Source organism: Aulonocara sp. 'chitande type north' Nkhata Bay, linkage group LG19 (genome assembly GCF_057382095.1).
Source record: "Aulonocara sp. 'chitande type north' Nkhata Bay isolate Kocher_YH1m ecotype deep benthic linkage group LG19, A_spYH_male_GT1.1, whole genome shotgun sequence".
NCBI classification, from domain to species: Eukaryota; Metazoa; Chordata; class Actinopteri; order Cichliformes; family Cichlidae; genus Aulonocara; species Aulonocara sp. 'chitande type north' Nkhata Bay.
In genome coordinates this window covers 14212590-14238485 of record NC_141362.1, presented here as the reverse complement: position 1 = coordinate 14238485, position 25896 = coordinate 14212590, and the positions used below count along the sequence as shown (strand labels likewise).

Genomic DNA, 25896 nt, shown 5'->3' with positions numbered 1-25896 from the left:
CAGAGATTTATGCTAGACTAAAAGCATATAAGGTACCAAATCTGGGAAATGTCAGTGATAAGGACACAGAAATGAGGATGTTTTCAGGTAACGAGATTATTATTTGAGACGCATGAGATTTGCCTAGGTGCCTAGGTGAAGGAAGTGAAAAGCAATGGAGGCTAGATTGTATTCCCTGATTTGGTCTTCAAAGTTCATGCTTGCATCCAAATTATTGCCAGTACCACTACAGTATATGTAAACTCTAAAAGGTAACGATGGACTGCCTTCATAAGGGGTAACAATTTTATTACTCAGCAGTTGCTGAGTAATGTGAGACTGAGGTGGAAAAAAGGAGGTCTAGGTAACCCAAAATCATATCCTCTTTGTTTTCTTTTTAGCCATAAACATTGATTTTGCCAAACTTTATCCAAAATCATAACATTTCCTTTAACCCCGTTGTAGGTAGTTATAACCAAAGCATTTACATATCAACAGTCCTTAATCATATTTCGCAAATTCCATGTTCTGTTGACTGAATAATGATCATCTATCCAAAGTGTAGTCCATACTGTTTGTGCACAGTGTTTGGCAATGTGTTTACCCAATGGAATCTTTTAGAACATTCTCAGCATGTTTTGCTTCATCTGCTCTAATTTTCTTTTACTCCACCCAGTGTATACCTGCTTCACCACTAACAGCGATCTTCAGTCTTCTCTCACAGAGTGAAGGAGTTCGAGAGGTGAGTTCAACCAGTTAAACATCTTTCTATGGCTTATCTCGCTTTCTGATATACTCTGTTATTAATTTATAATCACTGTACAGAAGTAAGAAATAATCCATACTATTTAATCTTGCTTTTAGCTTTGGAGGGATTAAAAAGAAAATGTATGCATTGTGTATGTATAACATGTCATTCAAACGTCATACTTTTATGTTCTTTACTATTGAGTTACTGTATCAAAAATTCTTAGATCTAATGCAGTGCAATAATTAAAATGCCCTTTTATCACTTCATTTTTCTTTTCCAGTATCACTTTACATCTTTATCTAAAATAAAAATTAAATAATCTGAAAATCAACTGAGGGGCAAAAAAAAAAAGTGAGAACTGAGTTCTCACGATGGGTGGCATAAGAATGTCAGTGCAAGTTCTGCTACTGTCATCTATTGGCATTGGTAAGTATCTCTGAACATTCAATTAGTCATTTAATAGAATATATATCCTTATCTAACACTTTTCTTTTTTATAAAAAAAAAAATCTATAGTATGTATGTCAGGACTGGTCTCTGCAACTGTAAGTGTTTTTTTTTCCAAGATTAAATAATTAAATCAAAAACAATGAAATACAATGAAATACATGAATTAACATGTTCTTTTATAAATTTACATTACAGTCCAACACAACACAAGGTAAGTTTTTTTATACATATAAACCATATGCAATTTTATATGAATATAAAATAAAATGTCACCTTTTTCTTCTTTTAAAAGTTAATCCATTAACATAATTCTTATCCATGTTCCATTAATTATTAATTTGAAAATGTTAATACATGTGTTCATTCATTTTCTTTTTTGCATTTTATAGGACCAGGTTTATCTGAAAACAGGTAGGCATGCAAACTCAAATAACAGTTTGTAGACCTAATACATTCCAGGGATGTTATTTTAGTTAAAGATGACTTTATTATTCATTTCTGTTACCGTGTTTTTTCTTATTTAAGCAAAGCCACCACTCATACCAACGGTTTCCAGGAAACTTGCCATGCAGCAAATCTACAAGATGCCACTCAAAGAGTAAGCCTTTTGGAATTAATTTGAGTAAAAAATGATCAATTCATCGTTAAACCTTAAATTGTTAAATGTCCCCACAAAGCATTGTTGATAAATGACTCCCCCTTGTGCTAAGTTACTGACAGTAACCCAGTGCTTTCACCTGCTCTATGTGTTCTTAGAGCTCTGCTGCAGTGGACAAACTGACAGGCGAGTTATCCTGTAAAAGGGGTAAAAATGCAAGCTTAACAGATGAAAAGTCGAGGATGGTGGAACAAAATCTCAGGCAGATTGTAGAGTCAACTTTACAAGTGTTCTTTGACCTGGTAAATGAGCTAATGCTTTACTTCAGTATAGTGTAGGTGTAAAACATGTAACAGCTTTTAAGAATGGTAAATGGCAAATTTGTCTTGTAACAGAACAACAATGTCCCTGGATTTGATGTTCTGGATGTATTTGGAGTCATGGACAGCCTTCGTTTGGGTAATGACAGTGACCCCGAATTCATCAGGCTGTGGTTCTCTGTGAAGATGATTCCTCTTTTGCCTTATGTCAATGGAAACTTCCTAAACCAGCTCAGCAAGTGGAACTTCAGCTGCACCTCTTTCCAAGAGATGTAAGTGAATAAATTCCATTTTACCAATTATTGCTGGTGACTGCTGTTAACTGCTTATGGAAATCATTAAAGACATAAACAATTTTAATTGAATATTCTAACATGGAACACATTTCTCACTGTGTATTGCATTGAATGTTGATGTCAGGGTCCCAAAGTCCACTGAAATCACTAAAAAAAGGAAGAAAGAAAAATGCGTATCACATAATTGTTAAATTACAAGTCAGACCAAACAAGTTATGACTGTGTGACCCAGCTGTTGTAAAAGAGGCATACACCTTAATATAAGGTGGTCGTTTGTGAAGGTGTTTCTTTAAAATAAGAATGTTATATAATGATTCAGAAATTATGTAATTGAAAATAAGTCAAAAGGAGAATTTCAACTGAAAATTGCTACCCACGATGTAAAACGCGGTTGGAAACTTTTCCAGACATGAAAAGACTGAGGTTAAAAGAGTTCACTATCCCATATTAGAATACCATATGAAATGATCAAATTATGAAAGGAAATGAAAATGTGGATGAATAAACGAAAGAAATATAGGTCTTATTCTGTGTAGAAGAGGTTGTGACAAAATGTACCAATTCGTTGATTACAATGTTTTAAAATATCAATGGGATTTAAGTTTGAAATGGTTGTGATTGAATTATGTTGAATTATGTTGAATTTTGAATATGTTATTTATTGAAAGCTTTCTCTCAAATGTAGCATTCAGGCATTTGGAAGGCAAAAGGCATCCATGAACAGAGACACACAGCAAGCAGTCTTCACTCACTTCATCAAACCATTCTTGTCAAGAAATGACTCAACAGGTAAAAGGAGAAACTCAAGCTCACTTTGGTTTTTCCATGACAACATGTGGTATATTACCCTGTCAATAACTTTCTTGCTTTTTCTGCAGATCCTGGCTGTGTCTCATCTATCACGGGGAGCCAAGCGTGGCTAAAGGCAAACCTTGGCGACTTCTCTGATTTTGCAACTGTGCAGGACTTGGAAGCCTTCAATCCTAATTTGTCCGCTGTGAGTGCCAACTGCAGATGTACATCTTCCTGTAAACGGAATTCTTTTACCCAGAACATTTCCATGACTGCTGTCTGATATTATGCTGGTTCTCTTTTGTAGGCTGAATTGTTGTCAGTCCTCAGTCCTTCTCAGGTGGCACAGCTGGTACTGAGTTTGGGAGCCTCCAATAACACAGATTTGATTGATCGTGTGTTTGAGCGACTGCAAGAGGGCAACGCTCTAAAAAATGTGGATGGATTCCTCACACAACTGACAGCCAATGGACAGGTATGCTAGGCTTCTAAAAGGGTGAAGGAGGACAATCCTGGTGTTTTATTCCAGCAGGATAAGACAGAATAAGACATTTGCTAAACCGCTACACAAGTCTTCAAGGAGTCTATCATAGAAAAGAATTGCTTGCAGCGTTTGTACCATCTGTCAGTGCGCCCCAGAGTGGCTGTGGCTACAATGTAGCTTACCATCACCAGCGTGTGAATGTGTGCGTGAATGGGTGGATGACTGGATATGTAAAGCGCTTTGAGGTCCTTAGGGACTAGTAAAGCGCTATATAAATACAGGCCATTTACCATTTACCATGTTGTATGAGTACATTTACAACATGCAGTATCTGTATTGCTTAGCTTCTTTTCCACTTCAATTTCACAGATGACAATTTTCCAGCCTGTTGTGAGAGATCGGATCATGAATGCGACCTTCATTATCATCAGTCCACATTTCTCCACTTTCACGACAAACAACTATGAACTTTGGTTCCATGTGAAACTGATTCCTATCCTTGCCAGTTTTACTCCAGAAATGCTCATAAACACAACCACAAACATCAGCTGCACGAACTACCAAGTCATGTGAGTAGTTTTCTTGGAGCAATCAAGATTTTGTTGCAAATGAAAATGACAATACTGACAAAGAACAGCATGAGAACGTTTTCTTTCAACTGTTGCAGTGTGAGTGGGTTGGCTTTAGTTATCCAGGAGATGCCACTGTACAGACGGCAAGAGATCACACATGGTCTGCTGGGCTACCTAAGAAATGCTGAAAATGCCAACAATGAGCCAGGTAGGGCAGACATAGGGTGCGTTATGTGCTTTCCAGTGTGAAATGTCTTGAAAAGCACTCAGACAAAAAACTTGCCCACATATTCTTTCATGTCTACCTGTCAAAAACCTTCCTAAATTTGGCACATCCTAACTTTTGTTTGTATGCCTTAGCTTGCAGGCAACAAAATGAGAGTGATGCCCAATGGGTTAAAGCAAATCTGGGTCCATTCGTCCAATATACATCATACTCTGACCTCAAAGACTTCAACATCTCTACGGTAAGCCCTACATTGCACTTCTAGTCCTCCCTTAAGAACAGGAAAACAAAATTGTAGACTTAAGAAAACAAACACAGGAGTTTATTTTGCCATATCAAAAATACAAGCAAATCATAGAGCACACTTTCTTTGGTTGCAAACTCTAATCCTTTACCCACAGCATTGGTCATTACTGTTGTCTGATATTATGTTGATTCCCTGTTGTAGGCTGGATTGTTGTCAACGCTCAAGCCCTCTGAGGTGGCACAGCTGCTACTGAGCTCTGGAGCCTCAAATAACACAGATTTTATTGATCTTGTGTTTGAAAAGCTTGAAGAGGGCAATGTTCTAAAAAATGTGGATGAATTCCTGACACAGCTGACAGCCAATGGACAGGTAGGCTAGCCTCCTAAAAGGGTGAAGGAGGACAATGCAGATATTTGATTCCAGAAGTAAACACAGAATAAAACATAGGTCTCAACCGCTACATCCATTGTTGGCTATTGTATCTTAGAAAACAAATGGTTACAGCTTTTGTACCATGTTGTATGGGTGTACTTCCAACATGCAATCTCACCTTTGCTTATGTCTTTTTCCACTTTAATATGACAGAGCCCACATTTCCAGCCTGTTGTGAGAGATCGGATCATGAATACGACCTTCATCATCATCAGTCCACATTTCTCCACTTTCACGACAAACGACTATGAACTTTGGTTCCATGTGAAACTGATTCCTATCCTTGCCAGTTTTACTCCAGAAATGCTCATAAACACAACCACAAACATCAGCTGCATGAACTACCAAGTCATGTGAGTAGTTTTCTTGGAGCAATCAAGATTTTGTTGCAAATGAAAATGACAATACTGACAAAGAACAGCATGAGAACGTTTTCTTTCAACTGTTGCAGTGTGAGTGGGTTGGCTTCAGTTATCCAGGAGATGCCACTGTACAGACGGCAAGAGATCACACATGGTCTGCTGGGCTACCTAAGAAATGCTGAAAATGCCATCAATGAGCCAGGTAGGGCAGACATAGGGTGCGTTATGTGCTTTCCAGTGTGAAATGTCTTGAAAAGCACTCAGACAAAAAACTTAAATTCTTTCATGTCTACCAGTCACAAACCTTGCTAAATTGAGCACATCCTAACTTTTGTCTGCATGCCTTAGCTTGCAGGCAACAAAATGAGAGTGATGCCCAATGGGTTAAAGCAAATCTGGGTCCATTCGTCCAATATACATCATACTCTGACCTCAAAGACTTCAACATCTCTACGGTAAGCTTTACTCTTATTACTCTTCCTGTCTTTCTTGAGAATAGCAAAGCAAAATTCTGGAAATTATACAAAAGACATGCATTTCATGAATTCTACTTTTTTGTATCCATAGCTGGCAGTTCTGGACGTTCTTTCACCATCGCAGAAGGCTGATCTAATCCTAGATCCAAACAGTGGTGCTTTAAACGATGCACATGTTGTAAGGGAGGTGTTGACAAGCTTGACAGAGACCAGTGATTATGAGCAGCTCAACCAATTCTTCCAGGCTTTTGCAAACATCAACAAGCAGGTGAATTCTCATTGGTAACCTTACCTCAGCGCAAACATCAACAAATGTTAACAGTGTTCTTTCATAAACCTGCTCAAGTGTTTAACTGAAAATGATCCATTTCTGATATGCTTCATGCCTTGAGGCATCCCTGCTGTACAGAAGTACAAAGATTTAGTTTAGATAAGCTCCCCCTCATCTCCGCATTTCCACAAAGACTTCAGAACTTCCTCTCTGACCTTATTATGATCCCCTTCTCTTTTCAGAGAAATGTCACCCTCATCCAAAATCTAGATGTGCGAGACACCATTTTGAGCCTGACCTTGACAGCCCTTGCTCCTCAGCTTAAAGACTTTCAGCCAGAAGACTATCAACAGTGGTTCCAGGTTTATTTGGTTCCTGTGATGGCGAGCATCCTTCCTAGCAGCTTGCGGGTGATCCCCAGTAACATCACCTGTGAATCCTACCAGGCTGTGTAAGATATTTCTGATATCCACAGTTAGACATTTGGGTGTGCACAATGCCAAGCTGAGGCTCCTGACAAGTCACAATGAATTCTTTTCTTCCTTTAGATACGATGGTCTTGCGCAGAGTTTGGCAGCATTGCCACTGGACCTTTCACAGGGCGTGAGATCAAGCAAGCAGTACCTCCAGGACACATTCCCACGTATGTGGCAAATGGGCTTTCCTGACTAAACTTTTCCCAAAAGCCCAGTACCAGCACTGTAATGACTACTCCATTGATTTGTTTCCTTTCTTTTTCTTCTCAAACAGGCTGCTCAGTTCCAGCTTCCTTTGTGGTAAGATTAGTTTTTTGGGGGGTGGGTGGGTGGGTGTGGGGGGTGTCTTACATGGGTTATCCAATATTTGATCCAGGTTTGGCACACTAATTGGGCCAACTGTGACAAAGTCAAGGTATTTACACTTGAAGAAGATGTTTCCACTATACTAACACTCATATTCTCTTTGTCTTCAGTGCAAGGTGACCCCAGTTCATGGTAAGTCTGTCTAGAAGTACACATTTCAACTCTAAGGATATAAATGCATTCTGAAGGACTATTATCTGACACACAACCATTCTCTTTTCACAGTGAATCTCATTTGTAATGGAGTTGATGGGTGGGTGAAATGCCGTTTTGTTCAATGTTGATTCTGTCTAGGTAAAATTTGTTAACACAGTGTAATTAAGGGGACATTGGATTTCAATTTATTGTGTTTTTTCCACAGTTCAAAACTTGAGCAAATCCTGTCAGCTGGCAATTCCTCGGCAGCCCTGTGCAATTTCACCATCACAGAACATGCCTGTTCCTCTGTAAGATTCCTTTTTAAACTCCAAAAACAGAACATGGATTTTGCCCCATTATGGTCCTGAGACAAATCTCCATGAGCTCTGACAAAATGGCTGTATTCTTTGTCAATTTTCTTTTTCAAGGCTCCCTATCTCACATCCAGCAACTTGGTCACACTGCTGAACTGCACACTGAAAAGCCAAAACATATACCCAGTAGAAGTCTGGAAGCTTTTCTTCCAAAAAGCCTCTGCTGTACTGGACCAGGCCCTTGAGACATTTGCTAACATGGTAAGTACAAAATCACATTTTCACAATATTGCCATTTCCCTGCGTGAAGTTTGGGTCCAGCTACAATTATTTTTCTGCCAATTCAAGGCCGTCAACAACACCTACCCGACCTCGTCAAATGTGCTCGAGGCTCTTGGAGAAGTGAGAATTGACAACTTCAGCCAGGCACAACTACAGAGTGAGGAGTTCATTACCAGCTGGTTCAAGACAAAGATCCGTCCGTTTCTGGCCGTTCCATCTTTCAACTTCCTATTTTGCCTTAGCTCCAAAAACTTCAGCTGCCAGACATACCAGACTGTGTAAGTAAATATGAGACATATAGCTCTGTTCTGCAAATGTGCAGTTGACTAGAAGTTTAGATGTTGAAAGCTTTCTCTCAAATGTAGCATTCAGGCATTTGGAAGCCAAAAGGCATCCATGGACAGAGACACACAGCAAGCAGTCTTCACTCACTTCATCAAACCGTTCTTGTCAAGAAATGACTCAACAGGTAAAAGGAGAAACTCAAGCTCACTTTGGTTTTTCCATGACAACATGTGGTATATTACCCTGTCAATAACTTTCTTGCTTTTTCTGCAGATCCTGGCTGTGTCTCATCTATCACGGGGAGCCAAGCGTGGCTAAAGGCAAACCTTGGCGACTTCTCTGATTTTGCAACTGTGCAGGACTTGGAAGCCTTCAATCCTAATTTGTCCGCTGTGAGTGCCAACTGCAGATGTACATCTTCCTGTAAACGGAATTCTTTTACCCAGAACATTTCCATGACTGCTGTCTGATATTATGCTGGTTCTCTTTTGTAGGCTGAATTGTTGTCAGTCCTCAGTCCTTCTCAGGTGGCACAGCTGGTACTGAGTTTGGGAGCCTCCAATAACACAGATTTGATTGATCGTGTGTTTGAGCGACTGCAAGAGGGCAACGCTCTAGAAAATGTGGATGGATTCCTCACACAACTGACAGCCAATGGACAGGTATGCTAGGCTTCTAAAAGGGTGAAGGAGGACAATCCTGGTGTTTTATTCCAGCAGGATAAGACAAAATAAGACATTTGCTAAACCGCTACACAACTCTTCAAGGAGTCTATCATAGAGAAGACTTGTTTGCAACCTTTGTGACATGTTGTATGAGTACATTTACAACATGCAGTCTCTGTATTGCTTAGCTTCTTTTCCACCTCAATTTCACAGATGCCAATTTTCCAGCCTGTTGTGAGAGATCGGATCATGAATGCGACCTTCATCGTCATCAGTCCGCATTTCTCCACTTTCACGACAAACGACTATGAACTTTGGTTCCATGTGAAACTGATTCCTATCCTTGCCAGTTTTACTCCAGAAATGCTCATAAACACAATCACAAACATCAGCTGCATGAACTACCAAGTCATGTGAGTAGTTTTCTTGGAGCAATCAACATTTTGTTGCAAATGAAAATGACAATAGAGACAAAGAAGAGCATGAGAATGTTTTCTTTCAACTGTTGCAGTGTGAGTGGGTTGGCTTCAGTTATCCAGGAGATGCCACTGTACAGACGGCAAGAGATCACACATGGTCTGCTGGGCTACCTAAGAAATGCTGAAAATGCCATCAATGAGCCAGGTAGAGCAGACATAGGGTGCATTACGTGTTTTCCAGTGTGAAATGTCTTGAAAAGCACTCAGACAAAAAACTTAAATTCTTTCATGTCTACCAGTCACAAACCTTCCTAAATTGAGCACATCCTAACTTTTGTCTGCATGTCTTAGCTTGCAGGCAACAAAATGAGAGTGATGCCCAATGGGTTAAAGCAAATCTGGGTCCATTCATCCAATATACATCATACTCTGACCTCAAAGACTTCAACATCTCTACGGTAAGCCCTACATTGCACTTCTAGTCCTCCCTTAAGAACAGGAAAACAAAATTGTAGACTTAAGAAAACAAACACAGGAGTTTATTTTGCCATATCAAAAATACAAGCAAATCATAGAGCACACTTTCTTTGGTTGCAAACTCTATTCATTTACCCATAGCATTGGTCATTACTGTTGTCTGATATTATGTTGATTCCCTGTTGTAGGCTGGATTGTTGTCAACGCTCAATCCCTCTGAGGTGGCACAGCTGCTACTGAGCTCTGGAGCCTCAAATAACACAGATTTTATTGATCTTGTGTTTGAAAAACTTGAAGAGGGCAATGTTCTAAAAAATGTGGATGAATTCCTGACACAGCTGACAGCCAATGGACAGGTAGGCTAGCCTCCTAAAAGGGTGAAGGAGGACAATGTGGATATTTGATTCTAGAAGTAAACACAGAATAAGACATCGGTCTCAACCGCTACATCCATTGTTGGCTATTGTATCTTAGAAAACAAATGGTTACAGCCTTTGTACCATGTTGTATGGGTGTACTTCCAACATGCAATCTCACCTTTGCTTATGTCTTTTTCCACTTTAATATGACAGACCCCACATTTCCAGCCTGTTGTGAGAGATCGGATCATGAATACGACCTTCATCGTCATCAGTCCACATTTCTCCACTTTCACGACAAACGACTATGAACTTTGGTTCCATGTGAAACTGATTCCTATCCTTGCCAGTTTTACTCCAGAAATGCTCATAAACACAACCACAAACATCAGCTGCATGAATTACCAAGTCATGTGAGTAGTTTTCTTGGAGCAATCAAGATTTTGTTGCAAATGAAAATGACAATACTGACAAAGAACAGCATGAGAACGTTTTCTTTCAACTGTTGCAGTGTGAGTGGGTTGGCTTCAGTTATCCAGGAGATGCCACTGTACAGACGGCAAGAGATCACACATGGTCTGCTGGGCTACCTAAGAAATGCTGAAAATGCCAACAATGAGCCAGGTAGGGCAGACATAGGGTGCGTTATGTGCTTTCCAGTGTGAAATGTCTTGAAAAGCACTCAGACAAAAAACTTGCCCACATATTCTTTCATGTCTACCTGTCAAAAACCTTCCTAAATTTGGCACATCCTAACTTTTGTTTGTATGCCTTAGCTTGCAGGCAACAAAATGAGAGTGATGCCCAATGGGTTAAAGCAAATCTGGGTCCATTCGTCCAATATACATCATACTCTGACCTCAAAGACTTCAACATCTCTATGGTAAGCCCTACATTGCACTTCTAGTCCTCCCTTAAGAACAGGAAAACAAAATTGTAGACTTAAGAAAACAAACACAGGAGTTTATTTTGCCATATCAAAAATACAAGCAAATCATAGAGCACACTTTCTTTGGTTGCAAACTCTAATCCTTTACCCACAGCATTGGTCATTACTGTTGTCTGATATTATGTTGATTCCCTGTTGTAGGCTGGATTGTTGTCAACGCTCAATCCCTCTGAGGTGGCACAGCTGCTACTGAGCTCTGGAGCCTCAAATAACACAGATTTTATTGATCTTGTGTTTGAAAAGCTTGAAGAGGGCAATGTTCTAAAAAATGTGGATGAATTCCTGACACAGCTGACAGCCAATGGACAGGTAGGCTAGCCTCCTAAAAGGGTGAAGGAGGACAATGCGGATATTTGATTCCAGAAGTAAACACAGAATAAAACATAGGTCTCAACCGCTACATCCATTGTTGGCTATTGTATCTTAGAAAACAAATGGTTACAGCTTTTGTACCATGTTGTATGGGTGTACTTCCAACATGCAATCTCACCTTTGCTTATGTCTTTTTCCACTTTAATATGACAGACCCCACATTTCCAGCCTGTTGTGAGAGATCGGATCATGAATACGACCTTCATCATCATCAGTCCACATTTCTCCACTTTCACGACAAACGACTATGAACTTTGGTTCCATGTGAAACTGATTCCTATCCTTGCCAGTTTTACTCCAGAAATGCTCATAAACACAACCACAAACATCAGCTGCATGAATTACCAAGTCATGTGAGTAGTTTTCTTGGAGCAATCAACATTTTGTTGCAAATGAAAATGACAATACTGACAAAGAACAGCATGAGAACGTTTTCTTTCAACTGTTGCAGTGTGAGTGGGTTGGCTTCAGTTATCCAGGAGATGCCACTGTACAGACGGCAAGAGATCACACATGGTCTGCTGGGCTACCTAAGAAATGCTGAAAATGCCATCAATGAGCCAGGTAGGGCAGACATAGGGTGCGTTATGTGTTTTCAAGTGTGAAATGTCTTGAAAAGCACTCAGACAAAAAACTTAAATTCTTTCATGTCTACCAGTCACAAACCTTGCTAAATTGAGCACATCCTAACTTTTGTCTGCATGCCTTAGCTTGCAGGCAACAAAATGAGAGTGATGCCCAATGGGTTAAAGCAAATCTGGGTCCATTCGTCCAATATACATCATACTCTGACCTCAAAGACTTCAACATCTCTACGGTAAGCTTTACTCTTATTACTCTTCCTGTCTTTCTTGAGAATAGCAAAGCAAAATTCTGGAAATTATACAAAAGACATGCATTTCATGAATTCTACTTTTTTGTATCCATAGCTGGCAGTTCTGGACGTTCTTTCACCATCGCAGAAGGCTGATCTAATCCTTGATCCAAACAGTGGTGCTTTAAACGATGCACATGTTGTAAGGGAGGTGTTGACAAGCTTGACAGAGACCAGTGATTATGAGCAGCTCAACCAATTCTTCCAGGCTTTTGCAAACATCAACAAGCAGGTGAATTCTCATTGGTAACCTTACCTCAGCGCAAACATCAACAAATGTTAACAGTGTTCTTTCATAAACCTGCTCAAGTGTTTAACTGAAAATGATCCATTTCTGATATGCTTCATGCCTTGAGGCATCCCTGCTGTACAGAAGTACAAAGATTTAGTTTAGATAAGCTCCCCCTCATCTCCGCATTTCCACAAAGACTTCAGAACTTCCTCTCTGACCTTATTATGATCCCCTTCTCTTTTCAGAGAAATGTCACCCTCATCCAAAATCTAGATGTGCGAGACACCATTTTGAGCCTGACCTTGACAGCCCTTGCTCCTCAGCTTAAAGACTTTCAGCCAGAAGACTATCAACAGTGGTTCCAGGTTTATTTGGTTCCTGTGATGGCGAGCATCCTTCCTAGCAGCTTGCGGGTGATCCCCAGTAACATCACCTGTGAATCCTACCAGGCTGTGTAAGATATTTCTGATATCCACAGTTAGACATTTGGGTGTGCACAATGCCAAGCTGAGGCTCCTGACAAGTCACAATGAATTCTTTTCTTCCTTTAGATACGATGGTCTTGCGCAGAGTTTGGCAGCATTGCCACTGGACCTTTCACAGGGCGTGAGATCAAGCAAGCAGTACCTCCAGGACACATTCCCACGTATGTGGCAAATGGGCTTTCCTGACTAAACTTTTCTCAAAAGCCCAGTACCAGCACTGTAATGACTACTCCATTGATTTGTTTCCTTTCTTTTTCTTCTCAAACAGGCTGCTCAGTTCCAGCTTCCTTTGTGGTAAGATTAGTTTTTTGGGGGGTGGGTGGGTGGGTGTGGGGGGTGTCTTACATGGGTTATCCAATATTTGATCCAGGTTTGGCACACTAATTGGGCCAACTGTGACAAAGTCAAGGTATTTACACTTGAAGAAGATGTTTCCACTATACTAACACTCATATTCTCTTTGTCTTCAGTGCAAGGTGACCCCAGTTCATGGTAAGTCTGTCTAGAAGTACACATTTCAACTCTAAGGATATAAATGCATTCTGAAGGACTATTATCTGACACACAACCATTCTCTTTTCACAGTGAATCTCATTTGTAATGGAGTTGATGGGTGGGTGAAATGCCGTTTTGTTCAATGTTGATTCTGTCTAGGTAAAATTTGTTAACACAGTGTAATTAAGGGGACATTGGATTTCAATTTATTGTGTTTTTTCCACAGTTCAAAACTTGAGCAAATCCTGTCAGCTGGCAATTCCTCGGCAGCCCTGTGCAATTTCACCATCACAGAACATGCCTGTTCCTCTGTAAGATTCCTTTTTAAACTCCAAAAACAGAACATGGATTTTGCCCCATTATGGTCCTGAGACAAATCTCCATGAGCTCTGACAAAATGGCTGTATTCTTTGTCAATTTTCTTTTTCAAGGCTCCCTATCTCACATCCAGCAACTTGGTCACACTGCTGAACTGCACACTGAAAAGCCAAAACATATACCCAGTAGAAGTCTGGAAGCTTTTCTTCCAAAAAGCCTCTGCTGTACTGGACCAGGCCCTTGAGACATTTGCTAACATGGTAAGTACAAAATCACATTTTCACAATATTGCCATTTCCCTGCGTGAAGTTTGGGTCCAGCTACAATTATTTTTCTGCCAATTCAAGGCCGTCAACAACACCTACCCGACCTCGTCAAATGTGCTCGAGGCTCTTGGAGAAGTGAGAACTGACAACTTCAGCCAGGCACAACTACAGAGTGAGGAGTTCATTACCAGCTGGTTCAAGACAAAGATCCGTCCGTTTCTGGCCGTTCCATCTTTCAACTTCCTATTTTGCCTTAGCTCCAAAAACTTCAGCTGCCAGACATACCAGACTGTGTAAGTAAATATGAGACATATAGCTCTGTTCTGCAAATGTGCAGTTGACTAGAAGTTTAGATGTTGAAAGCTTTCTCTCAAATGTAGCATTCAGGCATTTGGAAGCCAAAAGGCATCCATGGACAGAGACACACAGCAAGCAGTCTTCACTCACTTCATCAAACCGTTCTTGTCAAGAAATGACTCAACAGGTAAAAGGAGAAACTCAAGCTCACTTTGGTTTTTCCATGACAACATGTGGTATATTACCCTGTCAATAACTTTCTTGCTTTTTCTGCAGATCCTGGCTGTGTCTCATCTATCACGGGGAGCCAAGCGTGGCTAAAGGCAAACCTTGGCGACTTCTCTGATTTTGCAACTGTGCAGGACTTGGAAGCCTTCAATCCTAATTTGTCCGCTGTGAGTGCCAACTGCAGATGTACATCTTCCTGTAAACGGAATTCTTTTACCCAGAACATTTCCATGACTGCTGTCTGATATTATGCTGGTTCTCTTTTGTAGGCTGAATTGTTGTCAGTCCTCAGTCCTTCTCAGGTGGCACAGCTGGTACTGAGTTTGGGAGCCTCCAATAACACAGATTTGATTGATCGTGTGTTTGAGCGACTGCAAGAGGGCAACGCTCTAGAAAATGTGGATGGATTCCTCACACAACTGACAGCCAATGGACAGGTATGCTAGGCTTCTAAAAGGGTGAAGGAGGACAATCCTGGTGTTTTATTCCAGCAGGATAAGACAGAATAAGACATTTGCTAAACCGCTACACAACTCTTCAAGGAGTCTATCATAGAGAAGACTTGTTTGCAACCTTTGTGACATGTTGTATGAGTACATTTACAACATGCAGTCTCTGTATTGCTTAGCTTCTTTTCCACCTCAATTTCACAGATGCCAATTTTCCAGCCTGTTGTGAGAGATCGGATCATGAATGCGACCTTCATCGTCATCAGTCCGCATTTCTCCTCTTTCACGACAAACGACTATGAACTTTGGTTCCATGTGAAACTGATTCCTATCCTTGCCAGTTTTACTCCAGAAATGCTCATAAACACAATCACAAACATCAGCTGCATGAACTACCAAGTCATGTGAGTAGTTTTCTTGGAGCAATCAACATTTTGTTGCAAATGAAAATGACAATAGAGACAAAGAAGAGCATGAGAATGTTTTCTTTCAACTGTTGCAGTGTGAGTGGGTTGGTTTCAGTTATCCAGGAGATGCCACTGTACAGACGGCAAGAGATCACACATGGTCTGCTGGGCTACCTAAGAAATGCTGAAAATGCCATCAATGAGCCAGGTAGAGCAGACATAGGGTGCATTACGTGTTTTCCAGTGTGAAATGTCTTGAAAAGCACTCAGACAAAAAACTTAAATTCTTTCATGTCTACCAGTCACAAACCTTCCTAAATTGAGCACATCCTAACTTTTGTCTGCATGTCTTAGCTTGCAGGCAACAAAATGAGAGTGATGCCCAATGGGTTAAAGCAAATCTGGGTCCATTCATCCAATATACATCATACTCTGACCTCAAAGACTTCAACATCTCTACGGTAAGCCCTACATTGCACTTCTAGTCCTCCCTTAAGAACAGGAAAACAAAATTGTAGACTTAAGAAAACAAACACAGGAGTTTATTTTGCCATATCAAAAATACAAGCAAATCATAGAGCACACTTTCTTTGGTTGCAAACTCTATTCATTTACCCATAGCATTGGTCATTACTGTTGTCTGATATTATGTTGATTCCCTGTTGTAGGCTGGATTGTTGTCAACGCTCAATCCCTCTGAGGTGGCACAGCTGCTACTGAGCTCTGGAGCCTCAAATAACACAGATTTTATTGATCTTGTGTTTGAAAAACTTGAAGAGGGCAATGTTCTAAAAAATGTGGATGAATTCCTGACACAGCTGACAGCCAATGGACAGGTAGGCTAGCCTCCTAAAAGGGTGAAGGAGGACAATGTGGATATTTGATTCTAGAAGTAAACACAGAATAAGACATCGGTCTCAACCGCTACATCCATTGTTGGCTATTGTATCTTAGAAAACAAATGGTTACAGCCTTTGTACCATGTTGTATGGGTGTACTTCCAACATGCAATCTCACCTTTGCTTATGTCTTTTTCCACTTTAATATGACAGAGCCCACATTTCCAGCCTGTTGTGAGAGATCGGATCATGAATACGACCTTCATCGTCATCAGTCCACATTTCTCCACTTTCACGACAAACGACTATGAACTTTGGTTCCATGTGAAACTGATTCCTATCCTTGCCAGTTTTACTCCAGAAATGCTCATAAACACAACCACAAACATCAGCTGCATGAATTACCAAGTCATGTGAGTAGTTTTCTTGGAGCAATCAAGATTTTGTTGCAAATGAAAATGACAATACTGACAAAGAACAGCATGAGAACGTTTTCTTTCAACTGTTGCAGTGTGAGTGGGTTGGCTTCAGTTATCCAGGAGATGCCACTGTACAGACGGCAAGAGATCACACATGGTCTGCTGGGCTACCTAAGAAATGCTGAAAATGCCAACAATGAGCCAGGTAGGGCAGACATAGGGTGCGTTATGTGCTTTCCAGTGTGAAATGTCTTGAAAAGCACTCAGACAAAAAACTTGCCCACATATTCTTTCATGTCTACCTGTCAAAAACCTTCCTAAATTTGGCACATCCTAACTTTTGTTTGTATGCCTTAGCTTGCAGGCAACAAAATGAGAGTGATGCCCAATGGGTTAAAGCAAATCTGGGTCCATTCGTCCAATATACATCATACTCTGACCTCAAAGACTTCAACATCTCTACGGTAAGCCCTACATTGCACTTCTAGTCCTCCCTTAAGAACAGGAAAACAAAATTGTAGACTTAAGAAAACAAACACAGGAGTTTATTTTGCCATATCAAAAATACAAGCAAATCATAGAGCACACTTTCTTTGGTTGCAAACTCTAATCCTTTACCCACAGCATTGGTCATTACTGTTGTCTGATATTATGTTGATTCCCTGTTGTAGGCTGGATTGTTGTCAACGCTCAATCCCTCTGAGGTGGCACAGCTGCTACTGAGCTCTGGAGCCTCAAATAACACAGATTTTATTGATCTTGTGTTTGAAAAGCTTGAAGAGGGCAATGTTCTAAAAAATGTGGATGAATTCCTGACACAGCTGACAGCCAATGGACAGGTAGGCTAGCCTCCTAAAAGGGTGAAGGAGGACAATGCAGATATTTGATTCCAGAAGTAAACACAGAATAAAACATAGGTCTCAACCGCTACATCCATTGTTGGCTATTGTATCTTAGAAAACAAATGGTTACAGCTTTTGTACCATGTTGTATGGGTGTACTTCCAACATGCAATCTCACCTTTGCTTATGTCTTTTTCCACTTTAATATGACAGAGCCCACATTTCCAGCCTGTTGTGAGAGATCGGATCATGAATACGACCTTCATCATCATCAGTCCACATTTCTCCACTTTCACGACAAACGACTATGAACTTTGGTTCCATGTGAAACTGATTCCTATCCTTGCCAGTTTTACTCCAGAAATGCTCATAAACACAACCACAAACATCAGCTGCATGAACTACCAAGTCATGTGAGTAGTTTTCTTGGAGCAATCAAGATTTTGTTGCAAATGAAAATGACAATACTGACAAAGAACAGCATGAGAACGTTTTCTTTCAACTGTTGCAGTGTGAGTGGGTTGGCTTCAGTTATCCAGGAGATGCCACTGTACAGACGGCAAGAGATCACACATGGTCTGCTGGGCTACCTAAGAAATGCTGAAAATGCCATCAATGAGCCAGGTAGGGCAGACATAGGGTGCGTTATGTGTTTTCAAGTGTGAAATGTCTTGAAAAGCACTCAGACAAAAAACTTAAATTCTTTCATGTCTACCAGTCACAAACCTTGCTAAATTGAGCACATCCTAACTTTTGTCTGCATGCCTTAGCTTGCAGGCAACAAAATGAGAGTGATGCCCAATGGGTTAAAGCAAATCTGGGTCCATTCGTCCAATATACATCATACTCTGACCTCAAAGACTTCAACATCTCTACGGTAAGCTTTACTCTTATTACTCTTCCTGTCTTTCTTGAGAATAGCAAAGCAAAATTCTGGAAATTATACAAAAGACATGCATTTCATGAATTCTACTTTTTTGTATCCATAGCTGGCAGTTCTGGACGTTCTTTCACCATCGCAGAAGGCTGATCTAATCCTTGATCCAAACAGTGGTGCTTTAAACGATGCACATGTTGTAAGGGAGGTGTTGACAAGCTTGACAGAGACCAGTGATTATGAGCAGCTCAACCAATTCTTCCAGGCTTTTGCAAACATCAACAAGCAGGTGAATTCTCATTGGTAACCTTACCTCAGCGCAAACATCAACAAATGTTAACAGTGTTCTTTCATAAACCTGCTCAAGTGTTGAACTGAAAATGATCCATTTCTGATATGCTTCATGCCTTGAGGCATCCCTGCTGTACAGAAGTACAAAGATTTAGTTTAGATAAGCTCCCCCTCATCTCCGCATTTCCACAAAGACTTCAGAACTTCCTCTCTGACCTTATTATGATCCCCTTCTCTTTTCAGAGAAATGTCACCCTCATCCAAAATCCAGATGTGCGAGACACCATTTTGAGCCTGACCTTGACAGCCCTTGCTCCTCAGCTTAAAGACTTTCAGCCAGAAGACTATCAACAGTGGTTCCAGGTTTATTTGGTTCCTGTGATGGCGAGCATCCTTCCTAGCAGCTTGCGGGTGATCCCCAGTAACATCACCTGTGAATCCTACCAGGCTGTGTAAGATATTTCTGATATCCACAGTTAGACATTTGGGTGTGCACAATGCCAAGCTGAGGCTCCTGACAAGTCACAATGAATTCTTTTCTTCCTTTAGATACGATGGTCTTGCGCAGAGTTTGGCAGCATTGCCACTGGACCTTTCACAGGGCGTGAGATCAAGCAAGCAGTACCTCCAGGACACATTCCCACGTATGTGGCAAATGGGCTTTCCTGACTAAACTTTTCTCAAAAGCCCAGTACCAGCACTGTAATGACTACTCCATTGATTTGTTTCCTTTCTTTTTCTTCTCAAACAGGCTGCTCAGTTCCAGCTTCCTTTGTGGTAAGATTAGTTTTTTGGGGGGTGGGTGGGTGGGTGTGGGGGGTGTCTTACATGGGTTATCCAATATTTGATCCAGGTTTGGCACACTAATTGGGCCAACTGTGACAAAGTCAAGGTATTTACACTTGAAGAAGATGTTTCCACTATACTAACACTCATATTCTCTTTGTCTTCAGTGCAAGGTGACCCCAGTTCATGGTAAGTCTGTCTAGAAGTACACATTTCAACTCTAAGGATATAAATGCATTCTGAAGGACTATTATCTGACACACAACCATTCTCTTTTCACAGTGAATCTCATTTGTAATGGAGTTGATGGGTGGGTGAAATGCCGTTTTGTTCAATGTTGATTCTGTCTAGGTAAAATTTGTTAACACAATGTAATTAAGGGGACATTGGATTTCAATTTATTGTGTTTTTTCCACAGTTCAAAACTTGAGCAAATCCTGTCAGCTGGCAATTCCTCGGCAGCCCTGTGCAATTTCACCATCACAGAACATGCCTGTTCCTCTGTAAGATTCCTTTTTAAACTCCAAAAACAGAACATGGATTTTGCCCCATTATGGTCCTGAGACAAATCTCCATGAGCTCTGACAAAATGGCTGTATTCTTTGTCAATTTTCTTTTTCAAGGCTCCCTATCTCACATCCAGCAACTTGGTCACACTGCTGAACTGCACACTGAAAAGCCAAAACATATACCCAGTAGAAGTCTGGAAGCTTTTCTTCCAAAAAGCCTCTGCTGTACTGGACCAGGCCCTTGAGACATTTGCTAACATGGTAAGTACAAAATCACATTTTCACAATATTGCCATTTCCCTGCGTGAAGTTTGGGTCCAGCTACAATTATTTTTCTGCCAATTCAAGGCCGTCAACAACACCTACCCGACCTCGTCAAATGTGCTCGAGGCTCTTGGAGAAGTGAGAACTGACAACTTCAGCCAGGCACAACTACAGAGTGAGGAGTTCATTACCAGCTGGTTCAAGACAAAGATCCGTCCGTTTCTGGCCGTTCCATCTTTCAACTTCCTATTTTGCCTTAGCTCCAAAAACTTCAGCTGCCAGACATACCAGACTGTGTAAGTAAATATGAGACATATAGCTCTGTTCTGCAAATGTGCAGTTGACTAGAAGTTTAGATGTTGAAAGCTTTCTCTCAAATGTAGCATTCAGGCATTTGGAAGCCAAAAGGCATCCATGGACAGAGACACACAGCAAGCAGTCTTCACTCACTTCATCAAACCGTTCTTGTCAAGAAATGACTCAACAGGTAAAAGGAGAAACTCAAGCTCACTTTGGTTTTTCCATGACAACATGTGGTATATTACCCTGTCAATAACTTTCTTGCTTTTTCTGCAGATCCTGGCTGTGTCTCATCTATCACGGGGAGCCAAGCGTGGCTAAAGGCAAACCTTGGCGACTTCTCTGATTTTGCAACTGTGCAGGACTTGGAAGCCTTCAATCCTAATTTGTCCGCTGTGAGTGCCAACTGCAGATGTACATCTTCCTGTAAACGGAATTCTTTTACCCAGAACATTTCCATGACTGCTGTCTGATATTATGCTGGTTCTCTTTTGTAGGCTGAATTGTTGTCAGTCCTCAGTCCTTCTCAGGTGGCACAGCTGGTACTGAGTTTGGGAGCCTCCAATAACACAGATTTGATTGATCGTGTGTTTGAGCGACTGCAAGAGGGCAACGCTCTAGAAAATGTGGATGGATTCCTCACACAACTGACAGCCAATGGACAGGTATGCTAGGCTTCTAAAAGGGTGAAGGAGGACAATCCTGGTGTTTTATTCCAGCAGGATAAGACAGAATAAGACATTTGCTAAACCGCTACACAACTCTTCAAGGAGTCTATCATAGAGAAGACTTGTTTGCAACCTTTGTGACATGTTGTATGAGTACATTTACAACATGCAGTCTCTGTATTGCTTAGCTTCTTTTCCACCTCAATTTCACAGATGCCAATTTTCCAGCCTGTTGTGAGAGATCGGATCATGAATGCGACCTTCATCGTCATCAGTCCGCATTTCTCCTCTTTCACGACAAACGACTATGAACTTTGGTTCCATGTGAAACTGATTCCTATCCTTGCCAGTTTTACTCCAGAAATGCTCATAAACACAATCACAAACATCAGCTGCATGAACTACCAAGTCATGTGAGTAGTTTTCTTGGAGCAATCAACATTTTGTTGCAAATGAAAATGACAATAGAGACAAAGAACAGCATGAGAATGTTTTCTTTCAACTGTTGCAGTGTGAGTGGGTTGGTTTCAGTTATCCAGGAGATGCCACTGTACAGACGGCAAGAGATCACACATGGTCTGCTGGGCTACCTAAGAAATGCTGAAAATGCCATCAATGAGCCAGGTAGAGCAGACATAGGGTGCATTACGTGTTTTCCAGTGTGAAATGTCTTGAAAAGCACTCAGACAAAAAACTTAAATTCTTTCATGTCTACCAGTCACAAACCTTCCTAAATTGAGCACATCCTAACTTTTGTCTGCATGTCTTAGCTTGCAGGCAACAAAATGAGAGTGATGCCCAATGGGTTAAAGCAAATCTGGGTCCATTCATCCAATATACATCATACTCTGACCTCAAAGACTTCAACATCTCTACGGTAAGCCCTACATTGCACTTCTAGTCCTCCCTTAAGAACAGGAAAACAAAATTGTAGACTTAAGAAAACAAACACAGGAGTTTATTTTGCCATATCAAAAATACAAGCAAATCATAGAGCACACTTTCTTTGGTTGCAAACTCTATTCATTTACCCATAGCATTGGTCATTACTGTTGTCTGATATTATGTTGATTCCCTGTTGTAGGCTGGATTGTTGTCAACGCTCAATCCATCTGAGGTGGCACAGCTGCTACTGAGCTCTGGAGCCTCAAATAACACAGATTTTATTGATCTTGTGTTTGAAAAACTTGAAGAGGGCAATGTTCTAAAAAATGTGGATGAATTCCTGACACAGCTGACAGCCAATGGACAGGTAGGCTAGCCTCCTAAAAGGGTGAAGGAGGACAATGTGGATATTTGATTCTAGAAGTAAACACAGAATAAGACATCGGTCTCAACCGCTACATCCATTGTTGGCTATTGTATCTTAGAAAACAAATGGTTACAGCCTTTGTACCATGTTGTATGGGTGTACTTCCAACATGCAATCTCACCTTTGCTTATGTCTTTTTCCACTTTAATATGACAGACCCCACATTTCCAGCCTGTTGTGAGAGATCGGATCATGAATACGACCTTCATCGTCATCAGTCCACATTTCTCCACTTTCACGACAAACGACTATGAACTTTGGTTCCATGTGAAACTGATTCCTATCCTTGCCAGTTTTACTCCAGAAATGCTCATAAACACAACCACAAACATCAGCTGCATGAATTACCAAGTCATGTGAGTAGTTTTCTTGGAGCAATCAAGATTTTGTTGCAAATGAAAATGACAATACTGACAAAGAACAGCATGAGAACGTTTTCTTTCAACTGTTGCAGTGTGAGTGGGTTGGCTTCAGTTATCCAGGAGATGCCACTGTACAGACGGCAAGAGATCACACATGGTCTGCTGGGCTACCTAAGAAATGCTGAAAATGCCAACAATGAGCCAGGTAGGGCAGACATAGGGTGCGTTATGTGCTTTCCAGTGTGAAATGTCTTGAAAAGCACTCAGACAAAAAACTTGCCCACATATTCTTTCATGTCTACCTGTCAAAAACCTTCCTAAATTTGGCACATCCTAACTTTTGTTTGTATGCCTTAGCTTGCAGGCAACAAAATGAGAGTGATGCCCAATGGGTTAAAGCAAATCTGGGTCCATTCGTCCAATATACATCATACTCTGACCTCAAAGACTTCAACATCTCTACGGTAAGCCCTACATTGCACTTCTAGTCCTCCCTTAAGAACAGGAAAACAAAATTGTAGACTTAAGAAAACAAACACAGGAGTTTATTTTGCCATATCAAAAATACAAGCAAATCATAGAGCACACTTTCTTTGGTTGCAAACGCTAATCCTTTACCCACAGCATTGGTCATTACTGTTGTCTGATATTATGTTGATTCCCTGTTGTAGGCTGGATTGTTGTCAACGCTCAATCCCTCTGAGGTGGCACAGCTGCTACTGAGCTCTGGAGCCTCAAATAACACAGATTTTATTGATCTTGTGTTTGAAAAGCTTGAAGAGGGCAATGTTCTAAAAAATGTGGATGAATTCCTGACACAGCTGACAGCCAATGGACAGGTAGGCTAGCCTCCTAAAAGGGTGAAGGAGGACAATGCAGATATTTGATTCCAGAAGTAAACACAGAATAAAACATAGGTCTCAACCACTACATCCATTGTTGGCTATTGTATCTTAGAAAACAAATGGTTACAGCCTTTGTACCATGTTGTATGGGTGTACTTCCAACATGCAATCTCACCTTTGCTTATGTCTTTTTCCACTTTAATATGACAGAGCCCACATTTCCAGCCTGTTGTGAGAGATCGGATCATGAATACGACCTTCATCATCATCAGTCCACATTTCTCCACTTTCACGACAAACGACTATGAACTTTGGTTCCATGTGAAACTGATTCCTATCCTTGCCAGTTTTACTCCAGAAATGCTCATAAACACAACCACAAACATCAGCTGCATGAATTACCAAGTCATGTGAGTAGTTTTCTTGGAGCAATCAAGATTTTGTTGCAAATGAAAATGACAATACTGACAAAGAACAGCATGAGAACGTTTTCTTTCAACTGTTGCAGTGTGAGTGGGTTGGCTTCAGTTATCCAGGAGATGCCACTGTACAGACGGCAAGAGATCACACATGGTCTGCTGGGCTACCTAAGAAATGCTGAAAATGCCATCAATGAGCCAGGTAGGGCAGACATAGGGTGCGTTATGTGTTTTCAAGTGTGAAATGTCTTGAAAAGCACTCAGACAAAAAACTTGCCCACATATTCTTTCATGTCTACCTGTCAAAAACCTTCCTAAATTTGGCACATCCTAACTTTTGTTTGTATGCCTTAGCTTGCAGGCAACAAAATGAGAGTGATGCCCAATGGGTTAAAGCAAATCTGGGTCCATTCGTCCAATATACATCATACTCTGACCTCAAAGACTTCAACATCTCTACGGTAAGCTTTACTCTTATTACTCTTCCTGTCTTTCTTGAGAATAGCAAAGCAAAATTCTGGAAATTATACAAAAGACATGCATTTCATGAATTCTACTTTTTTGTATCCATAGCTGGCAGTTCTGGACGTTCTTTCACCATCGCAAAAGGCTGATCTAATCCTAGATCCAAACAGTGGTGCTTTAAACGATGCACATGTTGTAAGGGAGGTGTTGACAAGCTTGACAGAGACCAGTGATTATGAGCAGCTCAACCAATTCTTCCAGGCTTTTGCAAACATCAACAAGCAGGTGAATTCTCATTGGTAACCTTACCTCAGCGCAAACATCAACAAATGTTAACAGTGTTCTTTCATAAACCTGCTCAAGTGTTGAACTGAAAATGATCCATTTCTGATATGCTTCATGCCTTGAGGCATCCCTGCTGTACAGAAGTACAAAGATTTAGTTTAGATAAGCTCCCCCTCATCTCCGCATTTCCACAAAGACTTCAGAACTTCCTCTCTGACCTTATTATGATCCCCTTCTCTTTTCAGAGAAATGTCACCCTCATCCAAAATCCAGATGTGCGAGACACCATTTTGAGCCTGACCTTGACAGCCCTTGCTCCTCAGCTTAAAGACTTTCAGCCAGAAGACTATCAACAGTGGTTCCAGGTTTATTTGGTTCCTGTGATGGCGAGCATCCTTCCTAGCAGCTTGCGGGTGATCCCCAGTAACATCACCTGTGAATCCTACCAGGCTGTGTAAGATATTTCTGATATCCACAGTTAGACATTTGGGTGTGCACAATGCCAAGCTGAGGCTCCTGACAAGTCACAATGAATTCTTTTCTTCCTTTAGATACGATGGTCTTGCGCAGAGTTTGGCAGCATTGCCACTGGACCTTTCACAGGGCGTGAGATCAAGCAAGCAGTACCTCCAGGACACATTCCCACGTATGTGGCAAATGGGCTTTCCTGACTAAACTTTTCCCAAAAGCCCAGTACCAGCACTGTAATGACTACTCCATTGATTTGTTTCCTTTCTTTTTCTTCTCAAACAGGCTGCTCAGTTCCAGCTTCCTTTGTGGTAAGATTAGTTTTTTGGGGGGTGGGTGGGTGGGTGTGGGGGGTGTCTTACATGGGTTATCCAATATTTGATCCAGGTTTGGCACACTAATTGGGCCAACTGTGACAAAGTCAAGGTATTTACACTTGAAGAAGATGTTTCCACTATACTAACACTCATATTTTCTTTGTCTTCAGTGCAAGGTGACCCCAGTTCATGGTAAGTCTGTCTAGAAGTACACATTTC

At 40.9% G+C, this 25896-nt stretch overlaps 2 protein-coding genes across 2 annotated transcripts; both read left to right on the top strand.

Moving 5' to 3' along the window:
- Nucleotides 1-698: 698 nt before the first annotated feature.
- On the top strand, nt 699-13455 carry LOC147306692 (uncharacterized). The gene is made up of 42 exons (XM_086275892.1): nt 699-721; nt 1011-1156; nt 1247-1275; nt 1376-1391; nt 1570-1591; nt 1706-1778; nt 1937-2080; nt 2174-2370; nt 3080-3183; nt 3273-3391; nt 3494-3661; nt 4040-4239; nt 4338-4450; nt 4603-4709; nt 4917-5084; nt 5301-5500; nt 5599-5711; nt 5858-5964; nt 6077-6253; nt 6499-6707; nt 6805-6899; nt 7007-7032; nt 7209-7230; nt 7324-7351; nt 7460-7544; nt 7665-7811; nt 7899-8110; nt 8198-8301; nt 8391-8509; nt 8612-8779; nt 8996-9195; nt 9294-9406; nt 9553-9659; nt 9867-10034; nt 11512-11711; nt 11810-11922; nt 12069-12175; nt 12288-12464; nt 12710-12918; nt 13016-13110; nt 13218-13243; nt 13420-13455. The coding sequence occupies exons 2-42, from the start codon at nt 1102-1104 to the stop codon at nt 13453-13455; spliced, it is 4878 nt and encodes a 1625-aa protein (XP_086132018.1). The 5' UTR covers nt 699-721; nt 1011-1101.
- Nucleotides 13456-13539: 84 nt separating this feature from the next.
- LOC147306691 (uncharacterized) lies at nt 13540-25883 on the top strand. The gene is made up of 38 exons (XM_086275890.1): nt 13540-13562; nt 13671-13755; nt 13876-14022; nt 14110-14321; nt 14409-14512; nt 14602-14720; nt 14823-14990; nt 15207-15406; nt 15505-15617; nt 17025-17131; nt 17339-17506; nt 17723-17922; nt 18021-18133; nt 18280-18386; nt 18499-18675; nt 18921-19129; nt 19227-19321; nt 19429-19454; nt 19631-19652; nt 19746-19773; nt 19882-19966; nt 20087-20233; nt 20321-20532; nt 20620-20723; nt 20813-20931; nt 21034-21201; nt 21418-21617; nt 21716-21828; nt 21975-22081; nt 22289-22456; nt 22673-22872; nt 24232-24344; nt 24497-24603; nt 24716-24892; nt 25138-25346; nt 25444-25538; nt 25646-25671; nt 25848-25883. The coding sequence occupies exons 3-38, from the start codon at nt 14020-14022 to the stop codon at nt 25881-25883; spliced, it is 4557 nt and encodes a 1518-aa protein (XP_086132016.1). The 5' UTR covers nt 13540-13562; nt 13671-13755; nt 13876-14019.
- The last annotated feature ends 13 nt before the right edge of the window (nt 25884-25896 follow it).